General features: G+C 42.6%; 1 protein-coding gene across 1 annotated transcript; it reads right to left on the reverse strand.

Moving 5' to 3' along the window:
* Positions 1-3,540: 3,540 nt before the first annotated feature.
* LOC112840741 (RNA polymerase II subunit A C-terminal domain phosphatase SSU72 like protein 3-like) lies at positions 3,541-5,039 on the reverse strand. Its single transcript, XM_073879601.1, has one exon. The coding sequence runs from the start codon at positions 5,033-5,035 to the stop codon at positions 4,454-4,456; it is 582 nt and encodes a 193-aa protein (XP_073735702.1). The 5' UTR covers positions 5,036-5,039; the 3' UTR covers positions 3,541-4,453.
* Positions 5,040-18,131: the final 13,092 nt, after the last annotated feature.

Below are 18,131 nucleotides of genomic sequence, written 5' to 3' on the forward strand. Positions count from 1 at the left end.
CTCCGGCCAGCATGCAGAGGAGGAGGTACATGGGTTCACGGAGGCTGTGCTTTGTGAGGATAATGCAGATGAGCAGGCTGTTCCTGAGCAGGGCGATGACATAGGAAATGAAGAAGGGGATGGAAATCCACATGTGCTGGTCTTCTAGCCCAGGGATGCCCAGGAAGTAGAAGATTGTGTGGCCAACACCAGTGTGGTTTAAGGAAATCATACCTGTGGAGACTACCAGAGATATCACCTTCAATCCATAGACAGAGTTGAAAATGCAAATTTTCTTGCAATATTCTTTGTAAAGGCACTAGGAGCTTTCAGCATATCTCCCACTCTCCATCTTCTGTGAACACGCAAACAATAAGAAACATAAGAAGTCAAGAGGACATATTCTCTACCTCAATGAGTGATAGTCTAATTTGACGTATATGTATATATACATATATATACCCAGCTAATCAAATAAAACACATTATTGTATGTATTTCTCCTACAAACAGAGGATTATGAATATACAAAGGAAATCATTATATGTATCTGGAAAGGCTATGTAACAAGATGTTTCTTGAACTTGACCTTGTGGTAGGTAGTTCATCATAAGGAAAAGAATGAAAAGGAAGGGAAACAAGAGAAGAAAATGTGGGTATTCAAATCCAAGTATGGCCTGTTCACTGAACAGTGTTTATTCAGCTCCAGTTAGCTGTGCATAGGGAATGCTGAAGGAAGCAGGGTGGTGTTTGTACAGGCATATTTGGCCTAAATGATGGAAATGAGATTTGAAATCTCTCTGACTTCACCACATTGTGGGCTCACTTGCAGAGAGAGTCAACAGACCTTTAAGTAACATTGACGGAATCTGTGTACCTGAATAAGGCACTGCTCGTGCTCACACCTTAGGAAACGAAGTTCAGAAATGACTGAATTTGGAAAATAAGGCATTATTACTGGAAAGGGATATGCATGATATCTGGGAGGTTTTCTGCAGGTGGAAACTTTATCAGTTAGTTCTTAGTATACATTCATTCATTCATTCACTTGGTCATTCAGGAAGCAGTAACTATTTTTCAGGCACCATACTTATAAACGGGGGAAATAGAAGCAATGGGAATTAGGCGAGTTCTGCCCTCATGGTTTGAGAGAAAATCAAATTTGTAAGCAGAAAGTTTGAATAATTGGAGGCAAATGCTAATTCCCCTTCGTGAAGGGGTATTTAAAAATATTTAGCTTAGTAGCTTAGTATATCTTACACTCAAGAACATTATTTCTTCCATTCCAGTTATCCTCTTGGTGCCCCTGATTTTTCTTTCTGGAGAAAAAAATCATCTCCAATTTCCATCCTCCAAGTGCTGGGAGAAAGTGTTCTGCCATCAGAGTCACCAAAGAAGTCCATTCAGCCGGCCTAGGTCAGGGCACTGTCTCCTATAGAGCATATGGCTGCTCTGTGAGAACGTTCTCTCCAGTGAGGGCAGCTGATCTGCAGGAAAACCAGTAGGATGGCATGGGAGGGATGTGAGGGCTGGTGTGTGCCCCACAGACCTGATTGGGAAAGGAAAGAAGAAAATGGCAAGAAGGAAGATGCCATAGATAGCAGATTACAGAAGCCGGTGATGGTCATGTGTTTGGGGAAAGGGAGTAGCAGAAAAAAATTTATTTTTTGAACTGTTTTTTTCTTTTAAGTAGGCCCCATGCCCAGGGTGGAGCTCAGTGCTGGGCTCGAACTCACAACCCTGAGATCAAGACCTGCCTGAGATCAAGAGTCAATCGCTTAAGTGACTGAGCCACCCAGGCATCCTAAAGACATTTTATTAATAGGAGCCAGTGAGAGAAGGCAGGGAGCTCAGAGGTTGAGGGTTTGCCTGCTCAATTGGTCTCCTGACCAAATTAGGATGACTTTGGTCTGACACAAGTTCATCCTCAATGTCCCATTCAATGCCCCTCCCCCGTAGTTCCCTCCTCACACCTGCCTGAGATGTCCTGGTCTGCTTCCCAAGCCCTGCTTTGGGAAGCCCAGCAGAGATACCAGTCATTCGCTGGGCTCTTGTCATGGTTGCCAAGAAGGGCTTGAAATAAGTCATGATCTTTTCTGTTTTCTCATGTCTAACCTAATCATTAGAGCACTTGCCACATATTGGATTACTTCTCTTTCTTGAGCAACCTTCATTAACCTGAGCTACCCATATACTCTCAACCTCCCTTCCCAAACCAACACCTCCACTGCTGCTGTAACCAACCAGATTGGTATCTCTGGTCTTTACCATTCTTGGTGCACGAAAGTCCTGGCCCCTCACCCCCACTCCCAGGCCTCCCTGGGATGTGACARCAGTCCAATYCTTACCTTGATCCTGGAACCTGCCCTCTACACACATGTCTAATTTACTCACCAGCTCTTACTGAGATTGGAGATGACATTCAGCTTGTTGGGAGCCAGGCACTGGGCTGTTTATTCTCTTTCACGAGAGCTCTTGAGGGGAGTGCTTACATCAGGGCCCCAGGGACATGGCTGTCCCCATCAGCCTTGCCCTCCCCCAAATGCCTGGATCCCAGGGCCCTAAGTGCCATTCCCCTCCCTGGCCTTCTCCTGACTAGCTTCTTGCCCACTCCTCCCCACCTGCTCTAATCTCCAGCCCACACTGAGTGTTCACATTTAAGATATTCACTACAACAAAGCTCTCCCAGCTAAACCAGGCTTGCTACAGCCCTCTTTTAATACTTACACTGGCATTAAATATTGAATTAATGAATAGTAAAGTTATTTTTTTCAATCTGCAATAGCAATACACATAATATGATTTTCAAATTTTTGTTTTTCATGTAAAGGATGTTGTTGCAGTTATATTCATCCCGGGATTGGTCATGATTCGCATTTTGAAGCCATAAATAATGAATTTTCATTCTTTCCTAAGGGTCTATAAACATCCATGCATAATTTGTAGATCTCATGGGATTCTTGAGATTTATGACACATTTTTATTTCATTTGCCTACCTAGTGTACCATTCTGTTTAGTGCTTGCTCATCAAAAATCCACATTTATGGTTGCTAGGGGAAAAAATTCTCCTGCTTTGTTTGTATTCTTTTATAAGTAATTTTATTTGGTTTTCCTCATCCTGAATGTAGGATGTGAACTTTTTTCAACTTGGAAATAACTTTATATTCTAACTGATTATAAAAGCAATCTTGTATATTATTGTTTTTAATCAGAAGACAGGAAGAAGAAAGTAATCCCACCTTCAGGGGGAAAAAATGTGTCATTTGATGTAAATGCAAAGTATATTATCCTAGCTAGTTCTCCATACTTTATGCTCTTCTAAAAAACTAATTAGTGAAGAGAAGGAAAATATCTTTTCTACCAATCAAAGTGTCCCAGCTGGACTAAGAATTAAATTGACATGAGATAGATGAACAGGAGAAAAAAAAATCAGCTTTATTATGTGCTCACAGAAGCCCAATAATGAACCTGAGACCTAAAGAAATGACCAAGGCAGGTAGTTTTTATACTTTTTAGACAAGGAGACGATAAATCTTTAATGAATTGACAGGATAAAGAAAACCGAATTTCAGGAGCTTCAATTAGTAAGGAATTCTAAACAGAACTCAGGCTGGGGTAGTTGATTAGAGCCGAGCAACAAGGGTTGTCTGTACAGACTTCTCAGCTCTAAATTTCTCACCGCTGGTGTTAAGGATGTCTCTTTTCCTGTTGGTTCAGAGTGGGTACCATCGCGAGCATGCTAGAAAGGCAAGCACGAGTTGTGTCTCTGCACAACGTCAGCTTTATTTAATCATAAAGCAAGGGTAAAGTAGGTTCAGGATTCCAAACTCAATGACATTTCACTACACACTGCACCTGGCTTCACACACATCACGCAAAGCAAAGCACAACAGAAAGTCACGCAGCAAACAAACGACAAGGAGTAAGGGGTTAAGGAACCAAAGCAGTCAGTCCGCGCGTGCGCAGGTCAGATAAGGCCTCGTCCAGCCTGGGTCCCTGGCCGCACGCGCTGCTTACGTTCAAGCAGTGCAGGATCTCCCTTACGTTCAGAGATCAGTTGGCCAGAGCCTTCCGCAGCAGCTGCCTTTCAGTGTTGTTTATTCGCTGAATATCTTTCAACAAATCACTTGTCCCGCACTCCATTATAAACTTCCTGTCGCTCCCCTGCAAAGCGCAGGCCGTGGCAGTCACGTCCTCGCAGACCCACGTGAGCGCTGAGTTACTTCTTGTGCCCAAAGTACCCAGAACAATGTCCCCAGGTTTGGACTGTTTCCATGACTACTAGCCCTTGTCCTCGTTTCCCAAGAAACGCTTTTTCTTGCTCAACCCTTCCCTGGTGGCATATACCTAAAAATCGCACAAACAGAAGTTCGCGGAAAGGGCGTTAAAAGCCCTTCTCAGAAAATAGGGACTAGTCCAAAACGCCACACGAAAGCTGTTAACCTAACGAAGGCGCCAACTCCAGCCAAGACCTTTAGTAGAAGCAGGCCGTGTGAAGAAAGCTCTTTCCTGTTTTCTCCTCCGCCGCCAGCAGCAGCTGATCCAGACTGTCCACGTCGTCTGCCTGCTGGAGGCTCTGGCACAGCTCGCAGATGAGGAAAGCCCCGAGGGTGGCGTCCTCCAAGGTGTCTGCGATGCCCACGCTGACCACGTGCACGGGCTGGAAGGTCTCCTGCTCCCTGGCCCACAGCTCTTGCATCACTCGGTCATACACACTCTCCTCGCAGGTGAAGATGACGTCGAAGGCGTCGCTGCACTCCTGAAACCTTTCGGGGCGCGGCTTGATCCTCTCGTTTCTCCCCAAGAGGTGCAGGATTCCGTTCCTGCTGTAGCCTTCCCGGTCTTTCCTGCAAAGGTCCTCGTACATCTGCTTATACGTCGTGGAGAAATCGTAGATCACCGGGCGATTGCTTGAGGGTCCTGGGAGCTTCACCCGAGATCCGACTCCAAAAGACTGGACGTGGAACCCTCTTTTGAGGAGGATGCTGTGGGCTTCCATGCTCCTGTTCATGTTGTTCCTGCACACCACAGCCACCCTGAGTGGGGACGAGGGCATAGTGGTGGCCGCTGGAGGCTGCGGGGGCGCTGCGGCCAGGGGGCTGACCACCTGGTTCCCCTCTTCCGACCAGCAGAGTGTCTGAGGACAGACAGTGGGCTTATTATATTCGGTCACCTCCACGGAGTGGGCGGAGACTTTCCGGGACTTCCTGATGGACTCAGTTTCAGCGGGTGGAGTGTCCTCTGATCCTGAGACGCATAACCTAATCACAACAACTGTGAGGTGATTACCTCCACTAAGCCATTGAATCCCAACTAAACCACTGAATCTCGATCAGGGTGTGGCCACCCAACACAGGGATGTGAAACCTGCAGTTGGCCGGGTTGGTCTACATGGGGAATGAGGGCTGAGGTTGACAGTGACCAGGTCAACCAGGCTAACTGTAAGCCTGTCACCGCTCTGCAGTGACCTGGTCAGGAATATGGGTGGAAAATTTGTTTTGAGGTTTTGAACTTACATCCAATTCAGTTCTACATACAATGACATATAAGTATCCTTGCACATTAACATACATTTGGATTTTCTAGAAATGCAATTGTGTAAACCATAGGATGATTGTACATAGTTTTGCCTAAAAATTTATAAAATCGTTCATCAATGCAAACAAATCACATGCTGGACAACATCCCTGCTGATAGTATATTAAAAGTTATAACACAGCGTTTTCTGCATTTAATACTCTTAAAATCATGATTCTCAAGGAAAATCAGGCATTGAACTTCCAACTAGCAAAGTGTCCCAGAACAGGAACCAGGTCACCTTCAAGGAGTGGGTGGAGACTTCTAGGATTTCTTGACTGATTCAGTTTGATCAAGTGGAGTACAATCTAATCATGCTAACCATAATCTAATCATTAGAACAATAGATGATTAAATCACTTGTACCTCTAGTTCCCTTGACAAGGTGCTGCTACCAGAGGGAGCATTTTTAAATCTGGAGTTATCCCTGTTGGTTTACTTTTGTATTTGGCTAGAGAGGAGGGATAGGAAAAAGAAAGAAAGGAAGGAAACTTCTGGAGGAAATGGATATGTTCATGGCACAGATTGTGGAGATGGTTTCTCAGATGTCTATTTATCTCCAAACTCATCAAGTTGTATACATTAAATATGTACAGCTTTTTGTATGTCAATCATACCTCAATAAAGTGTTTTTTAAGGACATCTTGTTACAGCTATATAAATGTCAACTAAGAGTACTGTATGGTGGGGTGCCTGGGTGGCTGTCAGTTAAGCATCTGCCTTTGGCTCAGGTCATGATCCCAGGGTCCTGGGATGGAGCCCTGCATCGGGCTCCCTGCTCAGCAGGAAGCCTGCTTCTCCCTCTCCCTCCGCCCCTCCCCTCTATTCATGCTCTCTTGTGCACGCTCTCCCTCTCAAAATAAATAAATAAAATCTTTTTTTTAATTTGTTTTTTAAAGATTTTATTTATTTTTTGACAGAGAGACAGCAAGAGAGGGAACACAAGCAGGAGGAGCTGGAGCGGGAGAAGGAGGCTCCCGGTGGAGCCGAGAGCCCCATGCTGGGCTCAATCCCAGGACCCTGGGATCATGACCTGAGCCAAAGGCAGACACTTAACAACTGAGCTACCCAGGCGCCCCAAAAAATTTTAAAAACAGTACTGTATATGGCTTTTTGAATCAGTGCAATCTGGCTAGTCAATTAAAGATATCTCAAAGAACTTACCAACATAGATCTCATTTTTCAAAACCATCAAAAAGGCCAATTTTATCAAATTTTATTGCTTAAATCTTGTAAGTCATATAAAGAGAACACACAGAAGCAGAGAGTAGAATGGCAGTTACCAGGGGCTGGGAGAACTGGGGATCCACCTCTCATTCTGCCCCCAAGGTGGCTACAGATGCTGTAGAATGGATGTAAAGTTTCAGTTATGCAAGATGATTGAGTTCTAAAGATATTCTGTACATAGTGCCCATAATTAACAATATTGTTTTGCACACATAAAAAATTAAGAGGGTAAAAAAAAAATATATCAACACCTGGAGCCCATCCCAGACCAATTGAGTCAGAATCTCTAGGTATGGAATGTACTGTCATCCTAATTTTATCTGCTTCCTGTCAGATAATTCCTGTCATCCCTTCACCACCCACCCTTTACATTTCAAAATGTATTTAATGCCAGAATTTAGTCCATACACATTTGGTATAAGGACTGTTGTACTTTACTTCATTCCTTGCGTTTTATTTATTTTACATTTTTGTTTCTGCCCTTGATTTTCTTTATCTTTGAGATTCTTATCAAGTTGTTATACACTCCATTCTGTCCTTGTTAATTTTGAAGTCCTACTTTGATTTTCCATTCCATTAAATGGCTACCTACACTTTCTCTTCCCTTCCTAATCACATCACAGGTCCCTGCTATTATTTGAAGACAGAAGTTTTGTAAATCTCTTAATTCTTTTTCACTGACCGGATTCCTAACTCCCAGGTTTTGCTGAGACATTTTGTTACTTCTAGTTCAGTGGCCCTAATCTAATTTATCTTGGAGATAGCGCCTTCGATTTCTGAGTCCCTATAACTTAGAATGGACTTTGCCTGAAGGCTCATCTTTTTCCATTAGACTTCATAATAAATTATTTAAATATTTAATCCAAACTTCAGTGCTTGCCTCTGCTTTCTTTCTTTTCTTCACATTCCCCTGCCCTCATTTTGTTCTGGTTCACATACCATAATGTTTGAAAAATCTTTTTTTTTTTTTTTTCCTCTCGAGTATTTTTGTCAGTGGGGAAAATGGGAGATACAGACATTCTGAGTTGCTTTGTATTTTTCTTTCACCCTGACAGATGAGCTGCATCGTGGCTGGATAGAGGTTGGGTGTAGTCCTTAACTGCCATTTCACTGTCTTTGTTCCAGCATTAGATATAAAAAATCTAATTCCAGCATGATTCTTCTTTTATACATAACATGTTCTTTTTAGCTTAATGTTTGTAATATTTTTCGCTTTTTCCTTAGAGCGAAAAAATCAGCATAGGCCTTTCTACTTCAGTGGTTGTCAATCTTTTATTCATTATCACCAAACTAAGGAGCCTTTTTAGACATTTTTTCCTAATTCCCCCTATGAAATTTTAATAGCACAGATAAATCGCATATCTGCTTCTGTACTGTATCTGTGTTTTATACGTAAAAGAGTAAGATTTTTTTTTTCCCACCACCACCACTACCAGCCCCTGAACTCATTTTCGCCTCCTTAGGGGTAATATCACCCCTGTTGAGGAAGCATGGTCTAGCCTGAAACACACTGAGCCTCTTATAACAGCTCAAGAAATAGTCTACTAGTCTATTATTGTGTACTAGTTCATTATTGTCTCCCATCCATTAATGCAACTTACTTCTTCTGAAATTCTAGTAATTTACATTTTGTTATTCTTGATTTATCTTTACATTTTTGCTGCTTGTTTTGAGATATTTCTCAAATCTAATTTGTATCTCAAGAAAGACCATCTCTTCCTTCAATTCATTCACTAAATTATTTATAAGAGAAATTACATTAGGGACTCAGAAAATGTTTTTTGTCATCCTCCTCCATCCGTTTCTTTAATGGAATTTACCTTTCATCTGAGTTGTCTTCTTTCTCCCCTAGCACCTGTATGTCACTGGGGGAATGGGCAGTTGGTTCAGACTAACCAGACAAAGGGCTTGTACACCCAGCTCACTGAGGCTCAGGTCTGGTTGTTCCTAGACCCCAAATGGGAGCAGACCCAGAGATGGTGGAAGGCAAAGTGGTCTCTATTCTCCACCACCAGGGTGGTGGTGAAGAACAAGGAAGTGGCAGCTCTCCTCTGATGCACCTGAAAAAGCCTTCCAGCCCCCTCACCTCCTACATTCCACTCATGATTTCACCTTGGCTTTTTGAGTCCATGGAGAGTCCAGTCTCAGAATACCAAAATCAACCCCCCCAACTTCCCTCCTTAGCGTTTAAGCATAGGCACTAACTTAATAGCATTCAGAAAGCACTCCCACCCACCCTGGTTCTGCCATCAGGCCTTCAAGCAACCAAGATCTCCTTCCTGTGCTATCATTTTACAACTCTCTTACAGCGCATGGGACAGATATAATGATCTACTCACCCCAACCCTAAGTTAGTCCATCTCTAAGATACGTACACTGTTTCATTAAAGGGTGGCAGAGAACTGAGGTTTGTGTCCTTCTTACCGTGGTCTCGCTGAGGGGGACCCAGCTGGGTGAGGGGAGTGGCACCCAGGCTGAGGAACCCTGGGATGCAATGACAGCACCCCAGAGTACCTCCAATCAGCTGAGGAGACCCCAGCAGGTGCTTTGACTTTGCCCAGACAGAGTGTCCACGAGGACAAGATCCCCAGGATGGAGCTTCCAGTTCTCACCTGAGGCACACAGCCACCTCTCATTCTGCCCCCCAAGGTGGCCACAGATGCTGCTGAACATCCCACTCTTGGAGCCAGGTCCCGGGAGAGCCCGGGGAAGGACTTGGGCCTGCCTGCCTACTGCCTTTCTTCCGCTGCCAACCCATGGGAAAGGGAAAGTTGAAGTGTGGCAGGTAAGGCTGGTGGGCAAGGGCAGAAGGCCACTGGGGCATGAGGGGCAAAGCGGAGGAGGAATAGATGGTCAAGCAGAGAATCAGAGAATGAGTATTCTCAAGACCAAGGGAGAGAGTGTCCGCAAGGGCTGAGTGCTCACCTGCTTAGATGCCGCTGAGATGACTTGTGGAGTAGTAAGAGCCCAGAGGGTATTGCATTTGGCTGGGAGAAGTTGGCAGGAACACAGTGTCCCACGTACACTGAAGTCTAGACAGCTCAAGATGTGGCACTGGAATTAGGGTTTATAGAAGAGAGGCATGTTAAAAGTTCTCCCCTTACCTGCTTTCAGAATAATGAATTAGTCCCCTAGAACTTCCAAAAAGAAATCTTTTTTTTCAGACTCAGAATAATCTTTTGGTTTATAAAACCTATAATAGATGGGCTTCAATCCATGATAGATATCATTATTTTTGATGTTCAAACTGTCTTGAGGTCTCTGCCTCCATGCCAACATAGATGAGAAGGGGTAAGCCTGGAGGCAGAGACCAGTTACAACTCCTGTGATGGAGGATGAAACCTAAACCAGTCAGATTCTTGGAGCTTTAGGATATTTGTGGATGAGCAGTAAGTATATCCGGCCTCCACATCTGAGCACAATGGAGTAGCTTATGACACACTAACCCTTCTATCAATAGTAAATGTAAAAGCTGGATAAAATACATAAAGCAACGGAAGGTATTAGAGAGAAATTGAGTCGGGTAGGACTTGAAGGAGAAGCAACTGCTGGAGAGAATGTAGGTGCACCTATTGCTTTTTCCCTCAGGGCACTTGCTAAATCCTGGCATGGGGAATAGACCAGGCTGAAAGAGGAGGCTGGGCTGGGACGCCTGGGTGGCTCAGTTGGTTAAGCGTCTGCCTTCGGCTCAGGTCATGATCCCAGGGTCCTGGGATCGAGTCCCACATTGGGCTCCTTGCTCAGTGGGGAGCCTGCTTCTCCCTCTGCTTCCTTTGCTCCCTCTCTCTATCTAACAAATAAATAAATAAAATCTTAAAAAAAAAATAAGAGGGGGCTGGGCTTATGGCATTTCCAGCGGGCTGGGAAGAAGGAAATTGGAGTTCAGAGATGCCATGGAGTCTGAGACTTGAGATGGAAGATGCAACCTTAGAGAAATGAGCCCAAAAGCAAGTGTGCAGGTTCCCCTTGATGTACTTGCCAGTTCCTAAGCTGTGCATCTCCACAGTGAGATTCCCAGTACCTAAGTTGAAAGCAAGAGTTCTGGGTGGGGGGGGAAGATGGTGGAGGAGTAGGGGACCCTATTCCAACTGGCCCCTGGAATTGATTTGGATATCTACCAGACCACTCTAGCACCCACAAAATCAGCCTGAGATGTAAGAAGATAGATCTGGATCTCTACAAACAGAATATCACCGGCGATTGGCTCTGAGGTACAAAGTGGGGAGCTGTGATTCTTTAGGCAGAATCGGAGGACAAATGGCAGTGGGAGGGAGCCTGGCCATGGGGATCCTACACCACCAGTGAGCAATAGCCTCCTGCACTGGAGACAGGGCACAGACTCGCACACAGACCGGTAGCAGCGGGAAAAGGACTTTATCCCTGGACAGGAAAGTGGAGCGGCAGGGCCGGGCATGTAAACTGGGAGCAGCTGGCAGTTTTAGAAGCACAAAGGGCAGAGACATGCCCCGACCTGGAGGCAGGACTGGGGGCGCTGTGGAGGGGTGCACAACCCAGGACTGCAGTTTATAGCAGCACAGACAGACACGGAGACAATGTGGCCTGGAGAGCTCATGGAAGAACAGACTGCGATCTCTCTGCTCTGAGGCAGAGGGTGGGAAATGGTCTCTTCTGCTCTGACTCTCAGAAGAGACTTGGAAAGCTGCCAGGGAATGCCACCAGAGAACAAAAGCCCCAAAAAACCAGTTTCCACTGAGCCCATCACCCACCACAGGGGTAGGGCAACTCTGCCCAGAGTTGCCTGAGTAACAGCGTGGCAGGCCCCTCCCCCAGAAGACAGGCTGGGAGAACAAGAGGCCAGCAACCCTAAGGTCCCTAGAAAACAGGTGCATCTTCCTTGGGTTGTGGTCAATAATTTGGACTCTATACATTCCCTCAACCACCCCTCAACAGAATGACTAGGAGGAGGAGCCCCCAAAATAGGAAAGACTCAGAGATTATGACTTATGCCGCAGATTTACAAACGCATTCAGATATAACCAAGATGTCAGAGATGGAATTCAGGCTAGCAATTGTGAAGACAATAGCTAGAATGGAGAAATCGATTAATGGCAACATAGAGTCTCTAAGGGCAGAAATGAAAGCTGAATTGGCAGAACTTAAAAATGCTATCAATGAGATCCAATCTCATCTAGATAATCTAACAGCTAGGATAAGCGAGGCAGAAGAACAAATTAGTGACCAGAAGACCAAATAATAGAGAAAAAGGGAAAAGAGGAGGCCAGGGAAAAACAACTCAGAATCCATGAAAATAGAATCAGAGAAATAAGTGACACCATGAAGCGTTCCAATGTCAGAATTATTGGAACTCCTGAGGGGGTGGAGAGAGAGAGAGGACTAGAAGATATATTTGAGCAAATTGTAGCTGAGAACTTCCCTAATCTGGGGAATGAAACAAACATTCGTGTCCTAGAGGCAGAGAGGACCCCTCCCAAGATCAAGGAAAACAGGCCAACACCCCAGCATGTAATAGTAAAACTCGCAAATCTTAGAACCAAGGAAACCATCCTAAGGGCAGTTGGGAGAAGAGATTCCTTATGTACAGAGGGAGGAACATCAGAATAATGTCAGACCTATCCAAAGAGACCTGGTAAGCCAGAAAGGCCTGGCAAGACATATTCAGGGTACTAAACGAGAAGAACATGCAGCCAAGAATACTTTATCTGGCAAGGCTGTCATTGAGAATGGATGGAGAGATACAGAGCTTCCAAGACCAGCAGAAACTGAAAGAATATGTAATGACTAAGCCGGGTCTGCAAGAAATATTAAGGGGGAAGGGTCTATAAAAGGAGAAAGACCCCAAGAGTGATATAGAAAAGAAATTTACAGGGACAACCTATAAAACAAGGTCTTCACAGGCAACATGATGACAATTAATTCATATCTTTCCATAATCACTCTCAATGTGAATGGCCTAAATGCTCCCATAAAATGGCACAGGGTTGCAGATTGGATAAAAAGACAGGACCCATCCATATGTTGTCTACAAGAGGCTCATTTTGAACCTAAAGATACATCCAGACTGAAAGTGAAGGGATGGAGAGCCATCTTCCATGCCAATGGACCTCAAAAGAAAGCTGGGGTAGCAATTCTTATATCAGACAAATTAGATTTTAAACTAAAGACTGTAGTTAGAGACACAGAAGGACACTATATCATTCTTAAAGCATCTATCCAACAGGAAGATCTAACAATTGTAAATATCTACGCCCCCAACATGGGAGCAGCCATCTACATAAGCCAACTGTTAACCAAAATAAAGAGTCATATTGATAACAATACGTTAATTGTAGGAGACCTCAATACTCCACTCTCAGCACAGACAGATCATCTAAGCAGAAAATCAACAAAGAAACAAGAGCTTTGAATGACACACTGGACCAGATGGATGTCATAGATATATACAGAACATTCCACCCTAAAACAGAATACTCATTCTTCTTTGAGCACTCGTGGAACTTTCTCCAGAATAGACCACATACTGGGTCACATATCAGGTCTCAACTGATACCAAAAGATTGATATGATTCCCTGCATATTCTCAGACCATAATGCTTTAAAACTGGAACTCAATCACAAGAAAAAAATTGGAAGAAATTCAAACACTTGGAAGCTAAAGACCACTCTGCTCAAGAATGTTTGGGTCAACCAAGAAATCAAAGAAGAACTTAAACAATTAATGGAAACCAATGAGAAGGAAAACACATCGATCCAAAACCTATGGGATACTGCAAAGGCGGTCCTAAGGGGGAAATACATAGCCATCCAAGCCTCACTCAAAAAAATAGAAAAATCCCGAATTCACCATCTCACTCTACACCTTAAAGAACTAGAGAAAAAGCAACAAACTATGCCTAAACCATGCACTAGAAGAGAAATAATTAAGATTAGAGCAGAGATCAATGAATTAGAAACCAGAAACACAGTCGACAAGAGCAACAAAACTAGAAGCTGGTTCTTTGAAAGAATTAATAAGATCGATAAACCAATGGCCAGACTTGCCCAAAAGAAAAGAGAAAGGACCCAAATTAATAAAATCATGAATAAAAGGGGAGAGATCACAACTAATACCAAGGAAATAGAAACAATTATTAGAAATTATTATCAACAACTACATGCCAATAAGCTGAGTAACCTGGATGAAATGGATGCCTTCCTGGAAACCTATAAATGCCCAAGACTGAAACAGGAAGAAATTGACAACCTGAATGCATTGTCAGTCAATGGCCAATAACCAGTAACAAGAATGAGGCTGTGATCAAAAACCTCCCAAAAAACAAGAGTCCAGGGCCTAGTGGATTCCCTGGGGAATTCTACCAAACATTCAAAGAAGAAATAATACCTACTCTCCTGAAGCTGTTTCAAAAAATAGAAACAGAAGGAAAGCTTCCAGACTCATTCTATGAGGCCAGCATTACCTTACTCCCCAAACCAGAAAAAGACCCCATCAAAAAGGAGAATTTCAGACCGATATCCCTGATGAATATGGATTTCAAAATCCTCAACAAAATCCTAGCTAATAGGATCCAACAATACATTAAAAGGATCATCCACCATGACCAAGTGGGATTTATCCCCGGGATGCAAGAGTGGTTCAACATTCATAAATCAATCAATGTGATAGAACATATTAATAAGAGGAGAGAGAAGAACCATATGGTCCTCTCAATTGATGCAGAAAAAGCATTTGACAAAATACAGCATCCTTTCCTGATTAAAGCTCTTCAGAGTATAGGGATAGAGGGAACATTCCTCAAGTTCATAAAATCCATCTATGAAGAACCCACAATGAATATCATCCTCAATGGGGAAAAGCTGAGAGCCTTTCCCTTAAGATCAGGAACACGTCAAGGATGCCCACTCTTGCCACTATTGTTCAACATAGTACTAGAAGTCCTAGCAACGGCAATCAGACAACAAAAAGAAATAAAATGTATTCAAATTGACAAAGAAGAAGTCAAACTCTCTCTTTTCGCAGATGACATGATACTTTATGTGGAAAACCCAAAAGACTCCACCCCCAGATTACTAGAACTCCTACAGCAATTCAGTAATGTGGCAGGATACAAAATCAATGCACAGAAATCAGTTGCTTTCTTATACACCAACAATGCATCTGTAGAAAGAAAATTAGCAAAACGATTCCATTTACAATAGCACCAAAAACCATAAGATACCTTGGAATAAACCTAACCAAAGAGGTAAAGGATCTATACTCTAGGAACTACAGAACACTCATGAAAGAAATTGAAGAAGACACAAAAAGATGGAAAAACATTCCATGCTCATTGATCGGAAGAATAAACACTGTTAAAATGTCTATGCTACCCAGAGCAATCTATACCTTCAATACCATCCCGATCAAAATTCCAATGACATTTTTCAAAGTGCTGGAACAAACAATCCTCAAATTTGTATGGAATCAGAAAAGACCCCTAATCGCCAAGGAAATGTGGAAAAAGAAAAACAAAGCTGGGGGCGTCACGTTGCCCGATTTCAAGCTACATTACAAAGCAGTGATCACCAAGACAGCATGGTACTGGCCCAAAAACAGACATATAGACCAATGGAACAGAATAGAGAACCCAGATATGGACCCTCAACTCTGTGGTCAAAGAATCTTCGACAAAGCAGGAAAAAATATGCAATGGAAAAAAGACAGTCTCTTCAATAAATGGTGCTGGGAAAATTGGACAGCCACATGCAGAAGAATGAAACTCGACCATTCTCTAACACCATACACAAAGATAAACTTAAAATCGATAAAAGACCTCAATGTGAGACAGGAATCCATCAAAATCCTAGAGGAGAACATAGGCAGTAAACTCTTTGACATCAGCCACAGCAACTTCTTTCAAGATACATCTCCAAAGGCTAGTGAAACAAAAACGAAAATGAACTTTTGGGATTTCATCAAGATAAAAAGCTTCTGCACAGCAAAGGAAACAGTCAACAAAACAAAGAGGGAACCCACAGAATGGGAGAAGATATTTGCAAATGACACTACAGATAAAGGGCTGTATCCAAGATCTATAAAGAACTTCTCAAACTCAACACCCAAAAAACAAATAATCAAGTCAAAAAATGGGCAGAAGACATGAACAGACACTTCTCCAAAGAAGACATACAAATGGCTAACAGACACATGAGAAAATGTTCATCATCATTAGCCATCAGGGAAATTCAAATCAAAACCACACTGAGATACCACCTTATACCAGTTAGAATGGCAAAAATTGACAAGGCAAGAAACAACAAATGTTGGAGAGGTTGTGGAGAAAGGGGAACCCTCTTACACTGTTGGTAGGAATGCAAATTGGTACAGCCACTTTGGAAAACAGTATGGCAGTGCCTCAAAAAATTAAAAATAGAGCTACCCTATGACCCAGCAATTGCGCTCCCGGGTATTTACCCCAAAGATACAGATGTAGCGAAAAGAAGGGCCATATGCACCCCAATGTTCATAGCCGCAATGTCCGCAATAGCCAAACTGTGGAAAGAGCCGAGATGCCCTTCAACAGACGAATGGATAAAGAAGATGTGGTCCATATATATAATGGAATATTACTCAGCCATTAGAAATGATGAATACTCAACTTTTACATCAACATGGATGGGACTGGAGGGGATTATGCTAAGTGAAGTAAGTCCAGCAGAGAAACTCAATTATCATACGGTTTCACTTATTTGTGGAACATAAGGAATAGTATGGAGGACATTAGGAGAAGGAAGGGAAAAATGAAGGGGGGGAAATCAGAGGGAGAGATGAACCATGAGAGACTATGGACTCTGAGAAACAAACTGAGGGTCTTAGAGGGGAGGGGGGATGGGGCGATGCGTTAGCCCAGTGATGGGTATTAAGGAGGGCACATACTGCATGGAGTACTGGGTATTATATGAAAACAATGAATCATGGATCACTACATCAAAAACTAATGATGTACTGTATGGTGACTAACATAACATAATAAAATAAAATTTAAAAAAATGTTTTTCTTTATAGTCAGTGTTTTTAATGTTATGAATATCTTTTTTATTACTATTACTTTTTTATGCTTAACTTAGGGAAAAAATCTGTTGTCCTTAAAGTTATCTTACGTCTTTCTATAACTACCTTTATGAGAAAGTTCATGTATTCTCCACTTTTTCATCTGAAATCAGTAGACTTAGATTTCTATGTCTGAACACATGAGTTTATTTCATCCAAATTACTTCAAAAACCCAGGCAACAATTTCTACCTAGTGTACCTCAGAACAGCAGTGAACTGAATGTTTTTTAAGCTACATTTGTTCATGTGAATTCTTTGAGATTCTTTTTTTGCAAGATTTTATTTATTTATGTGAGAGAGAGGGAGAGAGAGAGAGAGAGTGTGTGTGTGGTGTCGGGGGGGAGAGAATCTGAAGCAGACTCTGCACTGCACACAGAGCCCAACGTGGGGTTTCAACCGCAAGATCAGGACCTGAGCCAAAACCAAGATTCGGATGCTTAACCAGCTGAGCCACCCAGGCATCCCAAGATTCTTTTTTTTTTTTTAAGTCAATTAGAAAACTTTGCAGTGCAATTGTTTGCCCTCTTTAAGGTCAAGAGCTGACTCAAGCTAAGGGCCCAATTGCCTTCTTTTGGACACTGATATCCAGTTTTCCCAACAGCATCTGTTGAAGAGAGACTCTCCTTTCCTGATGACATGTTCTTGGCTTACTTGTCAAAGATGAGCTGACAGGACGTGCCAGTACCATCCTGTAGCTTTGTAGTATAGCTCGAAATCAGGAAGTGTTATGCCTCCAGCTTTGTTCTTGCTCAAATCGCTCTGGCTATTTGGGGTCTTTTGTGGTTCCATATGAATTTTAGTATTATTTTTTCTATTTCTATAAAAAAACGGCCTTGGAATTTTGATAGGGATTGCACTGTATCTGTAGATCTCTTTGGGTGGTATGGACATTTTAACAAAATTCTTCCCATTCATGAACACAGGAGGTCTTTCCACTTATTTGTGTCTGCTTTAACTTCTTCCACTGATATTTTATAGTTTTCAGTGTATAAGTCTTTGCACACTAAGAAATTTTGTTGTTTCTTATATTTTTAAGTTAAAATTACAAAACTTCTCATCCTATTTACAAATCTAGAAAATGTTCGTAATCATTTTTAATGGGCCATTATAACCTAGTTAATTAAATTTCCATAAAAATTTTACACTATGTTTATAAACTTCTGAGTTCCAGTTTCCTCAAATACAAAAATTGCTTTTCATTCTCAAAGTGCCTTACTGAGTTTCTAATAAAAAATTGCAATCTAATAAAATAAATTTAGAGCTATGGTAATTGTGTGGTTC

Source organism: Callorhinus ursinus, unplaced genomic scaffold, assembly GCF_003265705.2.
Source record: "Callorhinus ursinus isolate GAN/ISIS: 27379988/994484 unplaced genomic scaffold, GSC_fseal_2.0 scaffold35, whole genome shotgun sequence".
In the NCBI taxonomy this organism is placed as follows: Eukaryota; Metazoa; Chordata; class Mammalia; order Carnivora; family Otariidae; genus Callorhinus; species Callorhinus ursinus.